The 24,020-nt window shown below is 37.6% G+C and overlaps 1 protein-coding gene across 5 annotated transcripts in view; it reads right to left on the bottom strand.

Annotated features, from left to right (window-relative positions):
- The window catches only part of LOC134204958 (3-hydroxy-3-methylglutaryl-coenzyme A reductase), a 164,954-nt gene that overhangs the window by 22,137 nt on the left and 118,797 nt on the right, over positions 1-24,020 (bottom strand). For all 5 annotated transcript variants that reach the window (XM_062679779.1, XM_062679776.1, XM_062679777.1 and 2 more), the window contains 2 exons: positions 9,338-9,425; positions 8,561-9,133 (listed from right to left, as the gene is read on the bottom strand). In XM_062679779.1, coding sequence (XP_062535763.1) covers positions 8,561-9,133; positions 9,338-9,425 — 661 coding nt within the window. The remainder of the gene's footprint in view (positions 1-8,560; positions 9,134-9,337; positions 9,426-24,020) is intronic.

Here is a 24,020-nt window from a genome sequence, read left to right as displayed (position 1 = left end):
ATTTGCGAATAAAATCTATTTGACAGGAATGGGTCTCTTTTAGTTTCTAGATAGACAATAAAGCCCCTACACAATAAGACTCTACACTTAAGGCCAAGTTCTTTATCACTGATTAGAGCTTAAATCAGATTCAAGCATATGGGTAAGCTAGCACCGCTTAAGAGTTAAGTGGAAGTGAAGTGGCCCTTAGTAGTTGCAGAAAACGCATCTAAATTCGAGCACAACCGCATACCGCAGTTAGCTATTTGTTGCTAATTGAACATCTTTTGGATGCTTTATTTGTCCATCCATTATGAACCAGGGGTACAGAATTCGCTCTCTAATAATTGACGATAGATGAGAGCCATAGTTCTTTCTTAATAAATTACAATCCATGAACAAGTATTTCGCAACCTAGTGCGAGTGCGATCCAAACAAAATACGTCTCGTTCACGCTTATTTTTTATTATTTTTGTTCGCATAAGCGTGTAAAACTAGTTGAAATACTTAATCGCCATTGATGCCCCCGCATTTGATCATTTTTGTATCAGCTACACTGTCTACACGATACACTACTTATCGCGAGTGTGTGCATAGATGAAAAGTTAGAGAAATTTTAATATCTATCTGGATTCAAACTCTGGTCAGTCGGTTACATTTCCATTTTCTCTCATGTTAACTACAGAAGAATGAAAATAATAACCCAAATCCGATTTAGTCGTTAGCTCCGCAAGTGCAACGTGGTGTTTCAATGACGAGCTATATAAAGGCAAAAACCGTATAACTACTCCAGCCGCGGGTAATGAAACGGCCAAATTCAAGGAAATGGACTGCGGGACACAGTCTTTGCTGGTGAGCCCAATCTCTGGCGAGTTTTTGAGAAATAGATTAGTTTCAGGAAAATATGTTCGCAAGAAAGTATGCCGTAAATCTAATCAGGAAGTACATCAGGTGAAGAAACTCCGATTCAAATCTAGAAGAAAGTGATAGCTCTACAGCTCTAGGATCTCTTCAACGATCTTCTCACGACAGTCTTAGATAATTCGCCGGGAGAGAAATCGACGTACGAGCTCATGAACACACAGTTGCTGAGTCCATCACCCAGCATCGATGAGACGATGAAAAACCAAATACTGTTTCTCTGGAGATAAATGGAAGAGACAAAGCAAATGAGGCTAGACTGCTGGAAGATGACTAACGCCGGTTCCAGTTCTGTCGTGCGATCGGATCAAGTTCAGCGTTTATGGCAGACAGTGCCCCAAGCATGATGCAAAACACAGTGCAAAGTTAGATTTTGAATAGACACGAAGCGTTTTTCCCTATCCGTAGCTATGAATCAACCTGTTTACATATCAAGCGACGTAGCGTAATATGGAAAATCCCTATTGACCTAGAAAGCAGGAGCTATTAGCAGCAAGAGCAATGGTGACCATGAAAACATTCCTATACGTTCGGTTCCTAGGGGACAATATCGTGTCATTAAAAAATGACGAAAGCATTTCTTTTCATCGACAACTACATAGGTACGTGACGTTGAATCTCAACAGGAACACAAAACTGATCTTTTGCTAGGAAACTTTTAATGCTGTGGAGAGGCGGAAAGTACCAATCTCTGGCACCGTATGGCCACACTGGTACGTGAGAATCTTGCCTCTGGTCACTGCACTGACTGGTGTGTTCTCCGAGTAGAAGTGTGCGCTTGTCCGAAAATCGTTGGCGGCGTTTGTCGTTAGTTTGCTCGACGGCGACAGCGTAAATCGGCGTAACGCCCAAAGCACTTTTACCCAGCGTCGGTGTGAATCGACGTGGCGATTTTCTTCACGAAGACTTCATTCAAATTTTCATTTGAACTACGAGAAAACTTCTTCTGAATATCACGAGAAATTCTTTTGAATTTCCAAGAAAATTTGTTCTGAATTTTCGATGCGATATTTTTTTGAATTTCCATGAGAAATTATTTTAAACCCTCACGATTTTTTGAAAAATTCCATGGAAAATTCTTTAATTTTCAATTCTGCGTTTCGACGAGTTGGATGTTCTGAGTTTTGACGAGAATTCTAAGATTTCACAGTAAGTTATCACGAGTTTCAGATTACTTATGGCCTCTGCACTGCCGTTGGACGCATAAATGTCTCATGCTACAAAACTCGAAAAAAATCTGAAGTCAATTTGTCACATTCGAAAAAATGGACGCATACTTGTCACACCGGGATAAATGGACGCATATTTGTCACACTAAAAAAAAGAGATATAACAATCACACAAAAAGACACATAGCACTGCTTGATAGGTCCTGGGGACCGTCCATAAAATATACCATGCTTTCAGGGTCATCTACAATCCACGTGGATAGTTTAGAAGGATGGCATGCAAGGTCATTCCCTCCTTTCAGAATTTATATGGACGGTTGTCCATGAAAGAAGAGGAGAGGTATTATATTATCTAGAACCTCTCCAAGTATAACGTGAACGGCCTCTTGGGAAAAGATGATATGAAACTGTGACATAATTAAATTTTCAAGGCCTGTAAAAAAGTGATAAAAAGGAACCCTATTTATGTTGTGACATGTCATGGCGATAAAATTTATTCAAAGTATGAAACGAGTACAAAGATTAATCAGAAGCTTCTTGCTTCATCACAAGATCAATGAAAAACGATTTTTCCTTTTCGGTAACAACAGGTTGAACCATTTTCATTAGAGAAGTTTTCTTTTCTTCTTCAACTCCTTGAGGAGCATTTTGCCAACGTACATTTGTATCAAAAGAGGATGAATTCTTTACAACTAACTTAAATTGCTTCTTGGAAACAACTTGCAGTATTTAAGGTCTTTACTGTATTGTTTGCATATCCAAGTTCATAACGGCCTTTTTCAAACACCACTTTTTGCATGGAAGCCACACACGGGCGTGGCTTGCAGTGGTTTATCGTATACTCCAAAACGGTGAGCATTGAAGAAGTCAGTTGCTTACATATTAAGTACGTCAACATTGTTCTTTGAATTGCCAATCACAGACTTGAACTGACGACATGTTCATGGCGCATTTTGGAATCAAACGCCGCATGGAAAGAGTCATCGGCCATTAACGTATCCGATTGAAAGTTCTCCAACAGTATGCGCTCGACCTGAATTTCATTACTGTTTATCAGTAGGGTAATGTGATGGAATAAATTCCAGTTCTTATTTTGCGAACAACAATTATCCAACCAAAAGATAATTGTCTTCAGGTCAGCGTACTTCATAATAACTTTGAAAAAACAGCTAAGGATTTCGTTGGCTGTACGACCCTTAACTGACTCGGACCAAATGCACGCAGACAATGGGAATGCTCGTATGTGAAGGCCAACAGGCGCAAAGCTCTCATTAAAGACCAGCAGCCTTTACGTTAATGCTCTTGAACCAATCCAACCGTGGAAGCCGTATGACCTAAAATATAATATATAAATAATTGAGAACTTTTTGCAAATCCCAAAAAACTGTTTCATCTGGTAGAACTTTGTCACCATCATCTCGATAAGACAGTCGTGATTCCTTTGGACGTTGAGGATGTTGTGTATGTCCTTGTCCCGGGCAAGAAAACTACGCCACTGCTGCTAAGAACTGGTTGGTCAACCTCTGGGACCGGTAATGGAACGTTCGCCGGCTCCGCAAACAAAACACGATCACCTGTGTCATTTTTTAAATCGAACTCGAGGAAGTCCTCTTCCGATTCCGCCCCATTGGATTGTCTGTATTGGATATTCCATTTCCGGTTCCACTTTTACCGACAGCGAAAAATCACACCAAAGAAATACAATCGTCGCTGGCGAAATGTAAAAACAAATTAACAACAACTCTCTCTCAGTGCACGGTGTGACAAATATGCGTACATTTTTCGCCTGGCCAGTGCATTTCGCGGCATAAGTGTCACATTCGGGTTTTGATTGAAAAACGTGGGAAAAATAGTTGTTTTTGGCAATGTTTGAGTCCGGCCCAACGAATATGAATATTCTTCTATAGTTTATTGGGTTAAAGTCAATAAAAAAGCAAAATTTTGCGATAACAGGATGAATGCATTCAAAATTCATTCAAATTCAAACTTCAAATGCGGTTTTCTCATTTTTCTCGTTTGTAACATGTGACATTTATGCGTCCGACGGCAGTGCAGTATATAAAAGTTGTTTCCTTCAGCTCGGTCCATGGCAGCACGTAGCCGACCCTGCCGGTTTGCTTTCTGCCGAATGCAACATGATGCGAAAAAATCGGATAAGGATTTATATATGAAAAGTTGATTAATTGTTTTTGTTAATTTTTTGTAGACACACAAAAGTCGATATAACACTATGGGTATCTGAGCCTCCTATAACTTGAATGGCCTAAACCAAGCACTTCTTAAGCTAGAATCTCGCGAGAAATGAAAAAAAATCTGAATAGAGACGTTTTTCTCAAGAAGTTCAATTTATGGGGTTCCCTGGTGCTGATGATGATGCATTTAAACTTATTTTACAGAGCTGTGTGAAAAAAATCATTGTCCCAAAACACATTTCAGCAAGAACGATGCGTTTTATCATAGCTTTGTCGATAAATAGTTGTTTCAGGTTGCGATAATCTTGTTTTCATGGCTTGTTATTATTGAGAGAGGTTTATACCTTTCGTTTATCGTCGTTCATTATCAATTGAGAACGAATTCTGCAATCATCATTTTTTACGTGGATTCTCGCCTGATGGACGGAAGTTATCGAACAATCGAGAAGCTGAAACGCCGGCTTTCTGATGAGTTCAAGACTGTGGATAAACTGCATGTTTTTTACGTATTCAAAGGTAATCAAAGGTAATCAGACTGTTATCAAAGGTAATCAGACTGCTTATAAGGCGTACCGTCAGCTTCTAAGCAGCCTAATTATATGTTAGTGCCTGGATCTTAAGGACAATAATTACTGGCTAGCGTGTAGTCATATACGTTGAGGGAATAGTCACCACGGGAAGGAAATAGAGATCATCCAACATAAAAGATCGTATGTCGATGAAAGGATCTTATTTTAAAGTGTTTGGCTTAACGTTGTTTTTGAGAAACCATGGTGTTTAGTACCGCAGTATCTAATGCTATATGAGCTTCGTTTGCAGGAGTATTGGAAGATCTCAAGAGCTGCCTAGAACGATAGTTTAATTTTTGTTTTACGAAAACCATTTTGCCGAATTCGCGGAATAATATTTAACGGATTGTATCTTTTTGCCGAATCACTTTTGATAGAATTTATCATTTCATGGAATGCCGTTTGGCGGAACTCAACAGTTTGTCGTTTTCTACGATAAGAATGGTTTATAATAGCAGCAGTATTGAACATTTTGAATCCTTCATACTAATACTTTATTATGTTTGGCAGACGCGTTCCTTTGAAAAATGATAATCTGTTCTTCTAGGCGCGCTGACAGACTTGTTTTTTTTTAATAAGTCTTCACCTCCTCTTTCGTATTATATCGGGTAAACTTAAAGAAGACATTATCTTGTCCCTTTGATTAAGACCAGGCAAATGCGTTTCAGGCCGACGCTCATTAAAAAAATCTAATCTTTTTTTCCACAAAAAAAAGATTTCTCTTACAAATCATAAATTAAAAATAAAAACATTATCTCAGAAGAAAGAAGTGACAGGGAGTAGTAGGAAGTGAGTACTAAGAAATAAGAAGTGAGTAGTGAAAAGAGAGAAATGGGTGAAAAGTGAGAAAGGTGAAACGAGAAATAATAAATGACGAGTAATGACAAATGAGAAGTGAGTACTGAGAAGTAAGATATCAGAAGTTGCAGTTTGTAATTAGAAGTGAGAGATGATAATTGGGAAGGAAGAAAATAAAAGAATAAAGAAGAAATAAAAAGGAAAAAGAAGAAAGGAAGGAAGGAAGTAGAGAAATAATATAACAGAAGATAGAAAGACGGACAAAAAAGAAGAAAGATGGAAATAAGAATGAAGAAGAAAAAGAAGGAATATGGAGGAGGGAGGAAGGAAGAATAAAAGTAAAAGAAGGAAGATTAAAAATCAAGAAGAAAGAAGTACGAAGGAAGAATGGTAAAGGGGAAAAGAGAGGAATAAGGAAGAAAGAAAGGAGAAGGAAGAAGTACAAAGGAGATAGGGAGAAGAAGGCAGAAAAAAGAAGAAAGAGATTAGAAGGAAAGAAGAAGATGAAAGGAAGAGGAAAGGATGAAGGAAAATGGAAGAATGAAGAAGGATGAAATAAGAAGAAAGAGTTCGACAGAAACAGAGAACAAGGAAGAAGGAAAAATAATGAAGGAAGATAAAAAGACAGAAGGAAAAGGGAAAATGAAGTAGATATAAAGAATAAGGAAGACGGAAAAAAGGACTAATTTCTCACTTTTCAATTCTCATTTTTGGTAACCTTTGACAACTAACTGTTTACACTTTACTCAGTATTTTTCACTACTCAATACATTTTTCTTAATTATTGACCCTTACTTTTCATTTCTACTCATTTCTCACTTCCCTTTTCCCATTTCTTATTTGTAGCTTCTCAATTCTTACTTCTTTACTTCTCACATCTTACATGTAATTTTTCACTACTCTCACTTAACACTTTTCACTTCTCACTTAATATTTCTTTCTTCTTTTTTCACTTTTCTCACTTTACATCCTTCACTTCTCACGCTTCATTAGTTTCTTCCTTATTTCCGCATTTGACCACATACCCTGACGCCGCGAAATCCGCGTAAAAAAAACTTCATCGAAAATATTTTTTTCGTGGTTTTCTCAAGTTTCCCGACCTTTTTGACAAACTGCGTAATGAAGAACTTTTTAGAAAAATCCGCATAGAAAACGACCCAACCACATTTTATTTGATGAAGCATTTCCACCCACAGTTCGCGTGTAGACAGATAGCACAAGGTGGGGAATTTATTGGCATTATCTTGCCCTTTCAAGTATTAAAACCAGAACTACAGAAATAAATGTATAGGCAAACAGTATGTGAAGAGTAAATTGAGATAAGATAATTCAGAGATGATTATCCAGGATACAACTGTGAACAACTGGTGCGATAAGCGGGCAGTAATGTTTAAGTGGTTGAGTAATGGATGAAGCATCATTAATAATTCATACATTTTCAGATAATAACGGCCGCAGCCACGCCCAAGGACCTGTGGTTGCATCACGATTGTTAGTTAGACTCTGCATCTCCACTGTCTTGTAAAAATTATAAATGTTATTTTATCTGTATTGATTTAGGCAATAATACGATCTAAGGAAAGGGATTATCAGAGCGACGGATCGTAACTAATGAACTGGTTTACTAAGCGACAGATCATTCTAATCCGTAATCTCGTATTTAAAAAAAATCACTAGAAAAAAATTTCGTTATACAAACTTTTAACCGTTCATCGTCCCTGTTTCGATTAAAGTAGACTGCACGTGATTTGATATATAGTGGGTTGTAATGTAATGTAGTATTTACAGGACTAATAATTACAAAATGATAAAAAGACGATACAACACTAATAGTGGTTCTAGTCTTAGTAATTGTCAACTATTATATTCGCAGATGTGCAACATTTATTCCTTCAGTTGTTATGTTGTTAAGGATTTTTCCTGAAAGTTAATCTATAAATTAGCACCAAAAAAATCGACAGTGTCAGCTAAATTTATTTGTCTATTTGTCTGTCTGTGTTTTAATCCAACATGATCTATTGCGCTCATTATTTCACTTGTTAAAAATAAGCTGAGAGAACGCAAAGTTTCTGAATCATTGTATTTGAACGACGTCAGACGAAAAGTATCAGAGATGAAGTAAAATTAAAATTGCATCATCGAACGAAATTCGGAACCGCTCCTTTGACTCATTTTCTGTCTACGCCAAAATCACCAATTATGGTTGTGTTCTCTCGAAGTGTTTTATCTGACCTTCATACAAATATTTAAAACTTTAATTCAAGTGGTGTTTTTGCCTTTCTCGTACAACTAAGTTGTACCGAAAGGCTATCATTTCACTCCGAAAACGAACTTTTTATAGAAGCCTCTGAGACCCATAGTATTATATACCAATCGACTCAGCTCGACGAGCTGAGCACATGTCTGTCTGTCCGTGTGTATGTATGTGTGTATGTGTGTGTGTATGTGTGTGTGTGTGTGTGTATGTGTGTGTGTATGTGTGTGCACAAAAGCTATAAAAACATTAGACAACTTTTCATATAGAAATCCTTAACCGATTTTCACGCAACAAGTTTCATTCGACAGGGGACAAAGCCTTGTTGATCACTATTGAATTTTAAAAAGATCGGTCACTGCGTTTAAAAGTTATGAAGAAAATGGTACATCGGACCATATAAACCCCGTATAAGGTTGGTGTCTTAACTAAATGCGAGAAAGGCACTACCAACGCTAGGTGGATTAATCTGGGTTTTTTCTATCAACTTCATATTGCTATTGAAATATAAAATTTTACTAAATTATATGCAATATGCATTGGCTCAACCTGTTCAAGTGCCCATCGTTATGTGCACTTGAACCTGCACCGCGCGTATTTTCCTCCGAAGCAACGTAAGAAACGATTCCATCAAAAGTAAATTAACTAGTTGCAGCAGAATAAAAACAAATCACCTACCTCATAATAAACTCGGAGATCTCGTTCGGTTCGGTTTTGTTCATGGCGGCCAAATGTTCGTGCGAGTGTGACGAAATGATATGTTCGGCGGAGTCGGAGTCTTTCTCCGAGATTGCAAGTCGGCTGAGCACGTGCACAATCATCAGCCCACTGGACATGATCAGTTTCACACGTTGCACCACCGGGTTGGGTTTCTGGTCCTCTTCGGTCAGCACCCGGACCAGTAGATTTTCTTTTTTGTTCTTTTGGATCAGATTACCGGCGTTTCTCGAGAGGTCCAAAATCAGCGATAGGCACGCCGGGTAGAACGTCATGAAGACAATATAGTTTACGATTGCCGATAGGACAGCAAATCCACTGAGCAGCTCCAGCCGTTGTACACCGGACAGAGTTCCAACTCCAATGACGAGGGTTTCAACGAGGGTGTCCAGTGAGATAGCTGGGCCCAAGATCTCCATACCACGGGCAATGTTCATGGTTACCTCCGATTGGCTGGACCCGCACAGAGCCAGCTGGGCAAGAATGGCAGCCTTGGAGAGGTCGATGAGCAGCAGGAAGAAGAATAGCGCATCTCTGCAGATGAAACAAAAAATAAATAAACATAACTAACAGCAGTGAACCCGGAAAATCAAATGCTTCAATTATACCATTATTTGCACTGTATTTAATGAGTAACCGCTTTACAAATTATGACGGAAGGTCATCATCCTTCCGGCAACATCAAATATCCAAACAGCACCACCATTCGATTGATGATGATGGTACATAGATACTCACTTGAGATCGGAGACTTCGCTGCCGAGGAAGTTGATCACAGTGGACGTGAAGATGAAGCTGGAGAACACCGTGAAAAGACCGGCAATACCTGCGGACAGACAGAAAGAAACACAAAAAGAGAGATGAAAACATCTGACTTTATCGCGGACAACAACGCAACGGCCGGGTTGGTGGCGGCAGCGGCCGGCGTATGGATGGGGTGGACGCCGCGATCAACCAGCGGCAGTTGTTGTTGTTGCCTCAGTGATTGAGCTATAATGTTAAGTATGACGGGTAGGCGGTCTGTAGAAAGTGAAATGAAAAGCTTCAAATGCCGTGTGAAACGTGATGAGATTATCGGGGATTAGCAGGGCATTTGCAGAACCGGTTAGGGGAAATTATCCGGTCCTTTATGTTATACAATCCATTAGAAACCGTGGTATGTAAACAAGAGAGATGTATTTCGCGGGTCATCATAGATGTGTTGATCGGTTAATGCCCTTTTTATTCTGCTGAATGGAAAATATACAATTAACCTGTTTACAATTGAAATGTAATTTGTCTAACAGGGTGACCTCAAAACAAGATTAATCCTTTTCATAATTAGCTAAGACACTGGAGCTTTATGGATTTCGTCATAATTAACAGATGCGAACTACTACCTAATTTGGGTATCATTTACCGGTCAGGAGTTCGGAAAGGGTTCAACATGAACTGATGATATTTATCTACTAACATACTTCCACCAAAGACCTGTCCATGAACTACATTGGTTGACCGGGTGAACTTATTTTGATTCTGACATTCTCATATATATCTTTGGGGTGCTATTATGAGATGGCAATAATTGGCGAGTAATTACCCCTGGAACAGAAGGTTGAGCCTGCAGTGCGAACAAGAATTCTGAGGCAACAAAGTCCATTTGTTTTGGCTTAGAATGAGTCTGCTGTTTCGGAACTAACCACTAGGTCTCTTTACCTTTGGTATTTATTCAATTGAGATCTGAAGCATGGTTTTCAACCAGGTATAATCTAGCGGGTTCAAGATTTATCTTTCAAGGAGCAACTGGTTTTGAATTTCCTACTTCCTTGTGGTTAGTTTTGACGAAGTAACCGTAAATGCATATTCTGCTGACGTAACCAGCAGCCAGTATCTGCAAGTCAGCTGATCAAGATCACGACTGTTTGCTTCGCACACACCAATGTCACTTTCACTGCAGTTTATAGGCGATCGTTTATGGTTACTGCTTCCTTATACATCTATAAAAACACTGAACATGACAACACGTTATCGTAAACAAGTGGCAAGTAAACAAGTGTGCTACACAGCTCACGAGAAAACATTCATTCGATTGTGAAAAAAAATCATGATAGACGCACGCACGCTGCATTGGTTTTAATTTGGTTATATCTTATGAAACAAATGCTTTCATAAACTATGCCTTTTTCAAGGATCAGTACCACAAGAACAAAATGAGACACATTGATTTGTTGTTTACAGATTTTTAGCACGTCCGTAAATATTGATCAAATTTTAAGTGAAACTAGTTAAAAGTCGCCTTGTTTTAGCCGCCGGTTCTGGCAGAAAGGTCCTTGGCCAACAATAGAACAGTAGTTAGATGACTACATATTGCTGAATTAGCTTGGGTGAGTGTTCAAATAGTGTATTCTCTGCGTCTCGTAATAAATGAAATGATGGATGGATCCAAGACTATGAGGACAACGGCTTATTAACGGAAGCGCAGCGCACTAAGTGTTCCGGAAGTTCAGTGTTGAACACCGCAATTGTTTCGTCACTGTGGTTATCTACCAAATGGAGTTTGGTAGACTGTTGACTAAAATCAACAGTAAATTCACTCAGAAATAAACAACAAGCAGTTTATAACAATATTTGCAATCCCATAATCAAACCCGACCTAAATCATTTATGTATGGTCTACATCCGGCGTATCCAAAACCCTGCCAGCAATATCTCGACTAGAGTCGAATTAACATCCGAACGTGTCCTCATACTCGCTATACGACTTTTGAGTCGCTAAGCCCAAAATAGTAGCTGATTGCAGTATCTTTTTCGAGTGCTTCCAGTTCTGCGACAAATCCTTGGTTAATCGTATTAGCCACGTTAATTAATCTTTATTCACGTTCATGGTGTGGTCCAGAGTACTGTCTTTGACTGCATTGCGGAATCTACCATTTCCATCCCTAAATTCTGGTTACAATTGGAATAGTGCTTAAAAGATCGTATTTGAGTGCGCGTCGGTTCGTTCGATGGTACGCGTTTCTCGATATGTAAAAGTTACCAAGCTTACATTGTGCAACATTTTCTCTTTAGTGCGGAACAATCTACGTAATAAATAAAAGTTGTTAGCGCGTGCTTCATTAGTACGCGTCGGTTCGGTTGTAGAAGCGCGATCTTCAGTATGTAGAATCCACAGAATCTGCATTGTGTTAGTTCTCTCTTGGTCGCGGGACCATCAAAGTAAAAGAGTTTTTAAATTGATTAGTGTGCGATAGAAAGTGTTCCTTTGAAAGTAGAACGGTCTCGAGACCACGGATTTTTGTTCTGCTTTGTGTGGTAAGTTTTGCAAATAATTAGGTGCGTGATCGGATATGTTTATTCAAAACAGAACGGTCTCGGGATCACGGAATTTTTGTTCTACTTTGTGCGGTCAGTAATTGAACTAGTTAATCCGCGATAACCAAACCACACGTTGTACACAGCATGCCGTTTACCAAGACGAACCTCGCTACATGCCCTACCCCATATATCCAACATCCCAGTGATTTCTCGTGGAAGTGCAGATGACTCGTCGGCTTCCATCAAAGCGAGTATCACGTCAACATTTTCCTACCCATTCCTTAATTGACCTGCATTCGAACACGGCCGGTGCTGGTATTGCTTTATATTGGGTAACCAGTTTTTACACATTGAGGATGATGTTAGTCTCAAATATCATCTGTTGATTCCCTGTGTAATTACAGCTGACCTAGCAATAACGGAGTAGCAACCGTGGGCGGTCAATCATGCTCATGCTCATGCTCATTCACGTTCATGGTATGGTCCAACATGTATGAAGTTTACCCATAATCTCCATGCACTTGACTGTGCTTGAAAAGGACCATTCTTGCGCCGAAGTTCTTCAGCCAATGAAGTCACAGCCCAGTTGCTAAGAGCACCCGATCGATCTGCATTTTGATGACGAATCAGTTGTTTCTCAGTAACTTCCCACAGCGACTTGCAAGAAATCGGAGTAGAGTAAACATGTACATTAGGGTGGCTCAAATTAGTATGGGAAAAACTTTTTTCAATTTTTTTGATGGGCCGCCCTCTTATTCGGTTCTTATTTGCTCTGGACAAAATTTCAGCCAAATCGGTCAACGTTTGGGCAGTGCTTAACTCGTTGGAAGTTTATATGCAAAAATGTATGCAGAAACATCCCAAAACAGAGAATTACAGTTGGACGGCACAACTTACGATGAAGAACTATGATACTCACTCAGATCTTGAAGAATTTAATACAGTGGTGATGGTGGACATGATAGTTTGTTTGCCTCTGTGCGGTATTAAAAAGTTAATTATTTCGTGTGAAATTGTGCTTGTGCCACGGGAAAAATCTATTTAACGTGTGCCTATAGTGTTTTTTAATCAGGATAAGTAGGAGATATAATATCTCTGTGACTCATTTTCATATAATTTCGTAATTTATTACTCAACACAGCATCCCGCGAAGCCATAGTACAACCTATAGTTTCGTGCGGCAAGCTGTCGTTGTCGTTTTGCACCCTTTATTTTTGCTTGTCTCTGTGTGCTGTGTAGTGTATCGTTGCATGTTTGCATCCACTGCGGTGTGGCGACGATATGGAATGTGAAAAGTGTAAAGTGGGGATCGCTATCAACGATTTCCCGCTGCGTTGTTGTCAGTGCGATAAGCACTTTCACGCCCGCTGTTCTCCTATCGAGAATAAGGCAGCAGCGAGGCTGATAACGGAGAACGTAAATGTGCTATTCAAGTGTTCGGACTGTCTGTCGAGTCGGTTTTGCGACGGACAGAATGTAAAGGTGTCGGACGTTACCCGCATTGAGGAAGAGATGAAGAAAATTTCTTCTCTCTCCGAATCGATTGGTGGCATCCGAGATCACATTACTGCCCAGATAGACAGCGCGTTGAAGCTCGGTATGGAACAATTGGCAAGTAAATTGAATTGCGTTTTGGGTGAGGCTATTAGTGGCTTCCAAAAATCTGTTGGTCAAGAGTTGGAAAATATGAAAAGTTCATTTTTTCAATTTAACTCGAATAAGAGCTTAGCTGCAATGAATATAATGCATGGTACATCTAGCACGGCTTCGGAGCCTGGTCAGAATCCCAGACCTAAAAAGCGTAAGGTTCTTGATGACGTTAGCGATGCGTCGGAAAATTTGTTGACAGAAAACGTTAGTTTCGCGGATGTTGTGAAAAGTAAAACTGGGAATAAAGTTAAAAGTACGAAAAAAATTGCTGTAACGCAGGAAGCGAAAAGTAAACGTAAGGCTCGCCCGGTTATTGTGATTAAACCTAAAGAGTCCAACCAGAGTAGTGATGCTACTCGGAAATTTTTGAACGATAAATTAGATCCAAAAACACACAAAATCAGTAACTTTAGGAACGGGAAAGACGGCTCTATTATTGCTGAGTGTGCAACAGGATACAATGTAAATGTTGTGAAAGATGGCATTCAAAGCGATCTGGGTGAAAGCTACAATGCTGTTGTTCCCACATCGGTGCCAAGGCTTAAAGTGATGGGCATGTGCGATAAATTATCCTCCGATTTTAAAAAATCAAAATGAAGACATCGCTATAAATGAAGTAAAGGTTATCAGGACGTACGAAAATCCACGTTTCAAGTACAACAAATACAATGTTGTGATTGAAGTCGATAAGGATACTCATAGTTGCTTGCTGACCGCGAAGAAAGTGAATATAAGGTTTGATCGGTGCCTTGTAGTTCCCGAAATTAGTGTTCTAAGATGCTTCCAATGTGGAGAATTTGGGCACATGAGTACGGAATGCAAGAATAGTATTGCGTGTTCTAAGTGCAGTGAAGGTCACAAAACATCTGATTGCACGTCAACTGCTTTGAAATGTATCAATTGTTTGAAAATGAATAAAGAACGTAAAATGAATCTGGACGTAAACCACGGAGCATTTAGTACTGAGTGTAAAGTTTATAAAAGGTTATTTGATCGTAAAAGAGCAGCTTACGTTTCAATGAATAGCAACCAAGTTCCAGTAGAAATGTGAATAATTTAGATATTTTGTATTTGAATATTGCTGGTTTGTCTACAAACTACGTTGCACTACGTAAGATTGTAGAAGATAAACGTCCACTTTTAGTATTTCTATCTGAAACTCATATTGTTAACTTAGAAGCATTTGATCAATATAGTATTCCGGGATATAGTGTTGCTGCTTGTCTATCACATTCGAGACACACCGGCGGAGTTGCTATTTATGTCAAAGAATCAGTTCAGTTCAAGCTTCAATTGAACGAAGTTTGCGATGGCAATTAATTCTTAGGCATTGCAGTTGTACGTGGCATGAAGTTGGGTAATTACGGTATTTTATATCACTCTCCCAGTGCTAATGACCAGCATTTTTTGGAAATTTTTGAAAACTGGTTAGAGTCGTTTATGGATCCTAGTAAATTAAATGTTATTGCTGGCGATTTTAATATCAATTGGTGTGACGATGCAAATTCGAATCAGTTGAAGCGGTAAGGTGACTCGGTTAATTTAAAACAAAAAGTAAATGAGTATACGCGTATTTCTCGGCACAGTAGAACTTTGATTGATCATGTTTACTCTAACTTTGATTCTGTCACTAGTGTTACGAATTGTGATTTAAAAGTAACCGATCATGAAACACTAGTCATTAGCATTACAGATGACAGTAGTAATAATAACGATTTGGTAAAACTTAAGTGCTGGAGAAAATATTCGAAACAAGCAATTACGAGCCTTATCGAAACAAACGTGGATTTTCGAGAAAATACTGGTAATTTAGATCAAAGAGCAGCTGTTATCACGAGCGTCTTAAAATCCTGTACCAATCAGTTAGTTGAACAGAAATTAGTAACTTTGAATAATTCAAACAGCTGGTACAATCTAGATCTTTTACGTCTTAAACGTAAAAGAGATAAGTTGTACAAAAAATGTCGTAAAAGTAATAATGAAAATCATTGGAATAGGTACCAGGTTGCGCGGAATAAATATTCGCAAGGGAAGATCCATTAATTACGTAACGCAAAAATTGGGCATTTTCAACCCCCCCTCCCCCCTATGTCACACTTTTTGTATGAAACATCTGAAATTTTTGTATGGACCGTCACACTTCGCTCAACCCCCCTCCCCCCTCTAAGCGTTACGTAATTTGTGGACGATCCCCAATGTTTAAAGCATACTCGATGCGAATATATACAGAGGAAAATTTATCAGCATCAAAACAACAGCAAAGAGTTATGGAAAATATTAAAATCATTGTTAAAACCTAGTTCTTGTAAACCGCGATCCATAACTTTTAATGGCACATTAGAAGAGTCAGAAGAAGTAATTGCGTCTAAATTTAATGATTATTTTGTCGACAGTGTTTCAACCATTAACCGATCTATCGAGTTAGTGGATGAACCTGACGAAATAAAACAGCCAGTTAACAGTAACTTGAGATTCGAAGGTTTTCACCCCATTACATTTCAAGAACTTGAAACGATTTGTTTTAATCTAGGAAAAACGGCTGGTATTGATAATGTTAATGCTAAAATTATACAAGATTGCTTTCATGTCATCGGACACAACCTGCTGGACCTGATAAATGAATCATTGCAAACTGGGCACGTGCCGCAAGTTTGGAAGGAATCCTTAGTTATTCAATTCAAAAGTTGCTGGAATGATTCAAGCTGAAGGGTTTCGTCCCATCAACATGTTGCACACAGTAGAGAAAATTTTATATCTTTTTGTTAAAGGCCAGCTACTTATGTATTTAAATATTAATAACTTGTTAATACCGGAACAATCGGGATACCGGGAGGGTCACTCCTGCGAAACCGCTTTGAACTTGGTATTAGCTAAATGGAAAGAAAGCATAGAGCATAAAGATACGATTGTTGCTGTGTTCTTGGATCTTAAACGCGCTTTTGAGACAATTTCTAGGCCCTTGTTGTTGAAAACTTTGGAGCGCTTTGGAATTTCGGGTTCTGCATACAATTGGTTTAAAAGCTATTTGTCTGACAGAACTCAACGGACTGCTTTTAATGATTCTGTATCTAATCCCGTGGAGAACACCCTCGGAGTGCCACAGGGAAGTGTATTGGGGCCCCTTTTGTTTATTATGTATATAAATGACATGCGACGGGTTTTACGTTTTTGTGATATAAACTTATTCGCAGATGATACTGTGTTATTCATTGCAGCTAAAGACTTAAAAGATGCGATTGAACGCTTGAATGAAGATTTGCATTCTTTAAGTAGATGGTTGAAGTACAAACAGTTGAAATTGAACATTAGTAAAACAAATTACATGATTATTTCGCGAAATCGTTCAATTGATAATGTCTCGGTGAAAATTGATGAAGAGACACTTGATCGCGTACGGGAAATTAAATATCTTGGCGTGATTATTGATGATAAATTGAAATTTGATAAACATATTGACAATGTCATCAAGAAAATAGCCAAGAAGTATGGAATCCTCTGTCGACTGAATTAAATATTGCTAGCAAAATACAGTTGTACAAATCAATCATCTCTCCTCACTTGGACTTTTGTCCTTCCATTTTGTTTTAGCAAATCAGACACAAATATCGAGATTGCAGCGTTTGCAGAATAAGATTATGCGTTTGATTTTGAGATGTAACAGATTCACTTCCTCAAGTTTTTGTTGGTTGCTTTGCAGTGGCTCTCAGTGAAGCAAAGAATTGTGTATTTGACAATGGTGTTCATTTTTAAAGTAATTAACGGATTGCTGCCTCGATATTTGTGTGATCGAATTGAAAGAGGAAGTGACATTCATAGATATAACACTAGAAACGCGGAAGATATAAGAACACCATACTTTTTGCATGGAGCTTCACAAAATTCTTTGTTTTTAAAGGTATCAATTATTTCAATTCGATGCCTACACATATCAAACGTGCAACGACATTATCACAGTTTAAGAGACTTTGTGTTTCACACGTAAAAGCTGCCTTTTAAGCAGCTACTTAGTTGACTTTTTATAATTCAATAAATTTTGTATCTTGACGAAGTTTGACCTACGGATTGTTTGTTTGGACAATTGTATTTTTATTTATTGAGGCCCTGATAAACTGTTTTGTTCGCCTGATGATGATGATGGATTTTATATATATTGACGTAATTGTAATCTGATCTTTTTTTGTGTAGTCTACAAAAGTTTGAGTCTCGCGCGCGCAAAGCAGATATGGATGATTTTTAAAATTTATGTACAGACTTGCGCATTTTCAACTGTTTGAATGATTCTTCGGATTAGTAATGGGCTATCTGGTAGAGTTTTGTTCCCGTGGTTGATACCGAAACTTTTGATATCGACGGAGCGGTAACACAAGTTTTAGTTTTGTTGACGACTTAGATTATTAATTTTATTGATGCTTACGAGTGATAAACGTGGTCTTGTATAAACATGAAACGCGATTCTTGGTGGAACTTTTGAAATCTGTGCGAGAGGTATCACAAGTTTTGCATTTTAGTATAAGCTCGAAGTATCACTACCGATGCTTATGAGAATCTGTAGATGAAAACAACAGTTTTTTTTAATTTACATTTTTTGCTGGATAGTAATGAAAAGTTATGTAATTCATATCTGTGATGGTAATCAGATCGTTTTTGTTTTTTGCAAATCTGATTAAATTGTTATTATATCATTCAATTAATTATCTTAAAGATAAATCGTCTAGCTCAAACCTTTGTAGGGGTATGTGGCGGGACCATCATCATCATCAATACAGAATGTTATGCAGAAAATCGCGAGAAGATTATTATGGTTATTGGTTATTGGTAATGGTGCAAGAAAATGGGTAATTATTCATTGGCCCTTGTTGCGATTTGGCAGAAACCCGACCATATATAGGAAGAATATTTAATAATGCTTTAAGAATGTTGTTAACAGTGCTATATTGCCAAACTTTTAAATTTTAGGGGTTAGAATAAAAAAACTGCATGTTAGATAACTGATAAAAAATATGTTTAGCAATTTCTGATCATGTGGGTGCTATAATGAAAAACCAACATTGGAACAGTATTTAGATCACTTTTTACATTTTGCTGAATTTTCTTTGGTGAGTTTTCAAATAGTATTCCCTACGTCTTGTAATAAATGAAATAGGGGAACAGACGGCTTTGGCAGGTTTTGTTCTATTATTGGCAGGGGGTTTTTGTCGACCGAATTTTATGAAATTTGGCCACAATATTCTTTGATATGCAAAGAATGTTTAGGCCAAATTTGAGCAAAATCCGTCATAAAAACCCCCTGCCAATAATAGAACAAAACCTGCCAAAGCCGTCATTCCCCCTAGTTTGATGGATACGACATCAAAATTTTCCAAAGGCAAGTTCACCTATCGCTTCATAAGATGTCAGAACATAATTTATTGGCAAGAATGATCATGTGGATTGAATTCGACTGCACAATTTTTTTGGTATAGATTTATCATAATAAAGCCCATTTTTTGTCATTGCTAAAAATAGCGTGTGCAACTCGTTGCAAAACTTGATTTTTTGCAGCTAGTTGCACAAACTACTATTTTTGATCAATGATTTTTCAGCACTTATATCTACGTTCATCCAACAAGGCTTACTGGATGCTGAAAACAGAACGAGTTTTGCAACGAGCTGCGCACACTTTTTTTGCAATGCATAGAAATTGACTGTAATTTGATATTCACGTCCAAAACACTTCTGTCTGATTTACGCCGCATGAGCATTCTAGTCAAAAGTTAAATTGGTGCAGAGAACAAAATTTGATGATTGTTAACCATTCCAAGGACAAGGAGAACAGCTTAACGGACTATGGTGGGATAGCGATAGGACTTCTTAAAAAAATTATACCCAGAGCCCTTAAAATACTTCATGTTATTATGTGACGTAGAGGACACACTATAGAAATATCACCAGATTCTCGAAAACTTTTGCTCAGAGTGAATTGTTGTAGGTACGTGATCTATACACATTTTCGTTTTCGGTTCAAAACGAAAAATACTCAAATATCATAGCATGATTAACAAAATCGAACAGAAATTGAAAGATAGAAAGTCCATTTTTTCATTGTAATCAACCACCAGACAATGATCATCTGTCATCAAACGCAAATAAAAACAGTACGTATGTATGTACCTTCATTTAACCCATGATCACCATGCATGGCAGCATATAGCCACAGCATGTACTGTTGCCATCAATTTGTGCCTAGATTCAGTAATCAACAGACATTACGTAAAAGCGCAACCGGGCGAGCGCTTTTTTTCTCTTTCTTTTTCATTTAACTATGCACTAAGTTTGTTACAGGCGACTGATGGAGTCTTCATTATCGTCGGCATCCTCCTAGGGCCGGGCCACGGCCGGCCGCAATAACCGTCAGCATCTGGTTTCAACGTGGAACGATCCACACCAACCAACCGACTACGGCTTTGTAGGCAGGCAGGCAGCAGGTATGTAAACATTAGGCAAACTACGTTTACGTGGTTCAAAGCATAGTTATTCGATTACGAGTGAAACATGAGCTAAACTTACCAAAGTTTGTATGCAGTTTGCGTTATTAGTGTTATGCATCGTCAATTGATGCAACATAGGAGAATGAAAGAGTATATGGAGGTCAAGTTCGGCTTTGAATATCGCTATCGCGTGACCACTTTAGGAAGGGAGCTAGTATCTCTGTTAACAGATAGTTATTTTTAATGAGAATGATAGATGATTACATTTATTGCTTGTTTACCAAAAGAAATTAACTAACCGATAATTTTTCCTTTACTATTTTGTCGAATTGTATGTTTTGAGGAATTACATGTTTTAACGAATATTAGATTGAAATAATATAATAATATTATAGGAAGTTCAAATTTTGAGAGAATTTGATAAATATATGAATTATGACATTATTGTACTTGACAAACCTATTTCTGGTCGTGACAAAATGAACTCTCTAGCTTGGTTGTCAGTATTGTCAGCATCATGCTTGCAATACATAATACAAAGCATGTTTCGATTTTTTTAGAACGGAAGATATTCCATTTTGAACATAGATGTTTTCCCATATTGGGAGTAAATTCCCACAACAGCATTTCACACTGTATGCTCTTCCATAAACGAACAAAACGCTAGGCAAACTTGTGAAACATTTTGCGTAAAGCGGATCGAAAACAAACGCAGCGCCGCCGCCGCGCGTGTGGTACCCCAGTTTGGACGAGCTGTAAAAACGCTCAACTCTCTCACTACTGAGTCAATGTCAATAAACTTGATCTAGATTCAAAGGTCGATGATTCATGGCTCGTATCTCACCTGTGGCAGTCGTCGCTAGTTGCAACGGTATGGAAATTAGACAGAGTTGGTTTTTGTGTAGAAAATCTCACTATTTAGTCACTAAGTTTTTGTTTTATGCTAAGTAAATGTGTGGAATTTGGTTTTGTGACATTTCGTATTGCCACTAACCGCAAGCCAGTTCCATCTGTATATTGATGCCATATACAGATGTGACTGACTTGCGGTTGGCGGCAGTATAGCTATGAAATGCAGCTTAAGTTATACTGCCTATGATCGCATATCAGTCCCATCTTTGCTGGATTTCCTATTCATATGGGACAAATATGCAATCATGGGCAGTATATGTTGTCAAAAAACGATTCTAATCTTTTTTTGCTTCACTATCAGTGTTGGATGGGAAATCAATTAAATTATCCTTACTGTTCCAAACCAATTTCTCTTTGTTGAACTAGTCTTTGAGTTTCATATAATTAGGAAAACTTTCCAGATTTCTCATGCACTATATTTTAACAGTCATAACACAGCAAGTAATGACATTTACATTATTATAAGAATACTATTAGATCAGACCCTGCGTTGCTGGGGAGCAGTAGGTACTTTTGCTTTCCGAATGACAAGTATTGCAGCTTTGCACTCTAGATCGATTTATGTAAAAATGATTTTGAATTTCTTTGCCTTCTCACTACCTTTTTTGTATTTCGTGATTTCCAACTATCTCCGTGAAAATTCATATCTTTTTCTATATACATATAAACACAGTCCTACCTAAAGCAAATAGAACCTTACATAAATCATACTAACTGGTCCATCCGTTCGTACAATATAACCTCAAAGGAAAAGCAAACTCATTGTTATATATAGAGATAAAAACTGTCGATGTTAAAATTACTTAACGAATTATCACTAAAAAGCAAACTTAACCAATCATTAACTTATTGATATACATTTTCTGAATCACATGTAGAAATAATGACGAGATCTACCCAAATCTCAACAATTTTGTTTCACTCAATATTCTGTAGAAGACAACAACTTTCCAAATCACACAAATTATGATATATTCATTGATATCAATCTCATTCACCGTCCAGTGACCGAAATCCAAATCAAACTGAACACCGACTAAAAGATTTTAATTTTTTAACAACTTCGTAGAAGACAAATTTTCAAACTCACAGGCTCCGAGATTTTTGTTTTTTCAACTGGCAATTTTGAGTATACTAACGCCTCTAGGATGATGAATTCCAAACCAAGCTTGATTTAATTTTTATGATTTTCTCAACAACTTTGAAGAAACCGACAACTTTTCAAATCACAAAAAATTTTATCCCAAATGGCAATATCTTACACACCGCGCTACCAACCGGATGAATTCCAAACAAAACTGATGTTTAACTTAATGTTTTTAATTTACTCAGCAACTGTATAGAAGACAACTTTCAAAAACTCACAGAGTACAAGACATTTATATCAACACTTAAGCCACTAAGATTAATTCCAAGTTAAATTGCTTGACTACGACATTGCGTTCGCCGTAAGTGGAATGTGAAACACGACCTTGATTTTTAAAGGATTTATTGATTTAATTCGAACATAGAATACATTATAAGTTAAATATTGGCTAAATTAGTTAGTTAATTTGTTTTCTTCGGATTTCAATTCAGTGGTCTGACAATTCCTACGAGGTTCCGAACGGCGATCTGGCCACAACAAACTGTTAGAATAACTTATAGGATGAATAAAAACAATCAATTCTACATTCCAGTACAACTTATTTGTCTTTGATTTTCAATTTAATTAAAAAAATAGCAACAAATCAACTTATACGAACAAATTTAACAAATAATTTCAAATAAACTGTCTGAGAAGCTGCAGGAGTTGCGACCTAACTTCATTTTTACGCCTACTGAGACATTTTCACTGGTTACAGCGATAGTAGGAGCTTAGATAAGTATGCGGAGTTTCTAAAATCCATCCGAAAGAATACCAAGTTCTTTGTTATACAACTTTTAGTTGTATCTCTCCTCGAAATCTCCTTGAAATCTAAGCGTTTTACCGAACCTTTCTCCAATCTCAAGAAGCCTATAGTGATTATTAAAATGCGCTGCATCTTTTAGGTTTGGCTTTAGTTAGGATTTAGGAAGCTAAAGATCATATGGTCGATTTAGATAACAATTACTCACAAAACGCAGGAAAAACTTGAAAATCTTAAAGAATTGATTATTTGCTGATCAAATCCGATGCAAAACCAGGAATTGTTAGAAAATCTACGATAATCAATGCAATAGTAAGCATTATATGCCATTTGAAACTAAGGCAACTTTTCCAAAATTTGATGTTTACTCAATATCAAGACAAGTTCAGTATTTTACTCGAATTTAGTTCATCCAATCAAAATCTTAGAAATTTCAAAATCTTGTAAATGATATCTGTCAATGATGTAATGTCTAATTCATTCTTATTGCACAATAATAGGCCAAACACAATTGGTACGTTTGCGTGCGTTTTGACAGTTTTCCCATGGGAAAACTGTCAAAACGCACGCAAACGTACCAATTGTATTTGGCCCATACACGCTCGTTCAGCTGAACTCAAATTTGGGTCAGATTAACTCAAAATCGTAAAAACTGGCTCAAGACAAAATTGAGTTAAAGCCCCTTAACTCAATTTTGAGTATCGACGGGAGATATGAATTTTGAGTGACGTTTACTCAAAATCATAAAATCAAATATTTAGAATTTTGAGTTTGTCAAATCTAATAAAAACAATCAGGCGCAGTATAGAGAAAAGCTTTTCGAATTAGATTCATAAAACAATTTAACATTTATTACAGCTTAATTAGAGAGGTTATAAACTACAGAGAAAGGTCGGATCCTGGGTTGGAACATCTGTTGCTGATTTGTAATAGCTATAATAGGAATTACATTGCAAACTTATGTACCCAAGTATGTACCCAATTTGTTTGTACTCCAGGAACAAACTTTTTCTCTAGTTTATATCCTCTTTTATCATAATACATTTTTAAACTATTGTTTCATAATAATAAATAGCGGTCCTCAAATATCACCGGCGGTCTCTTGTGATGGTACGTCTGAGAGCTCGTCTGGAAGTAAAAAAAATGTGATAGGAGACATTCTCTGCTATGGTTCTTACCGCGGACATGGACAAACCAATAACTTTCTGA

This window comes from Armigeres subalbatus, chromosome 1 (assembly GCF_024139115.2).
Source record: "Armigeres subalbatus isolate Guangzhou_Male chromosome 1, GZ_Asu_2, whole genome shotgun sequence".
In the NCBI taxonomy this organism is placed as follows: Eukaryota; Metazoa; Arthropoda; class Insecta; order Diptera; family Culicidae; genus Armigeres; species Armigeres subalbatus.
This window is presented reverse-complemented; position numbering and strand designations above follow the sequence as displayed.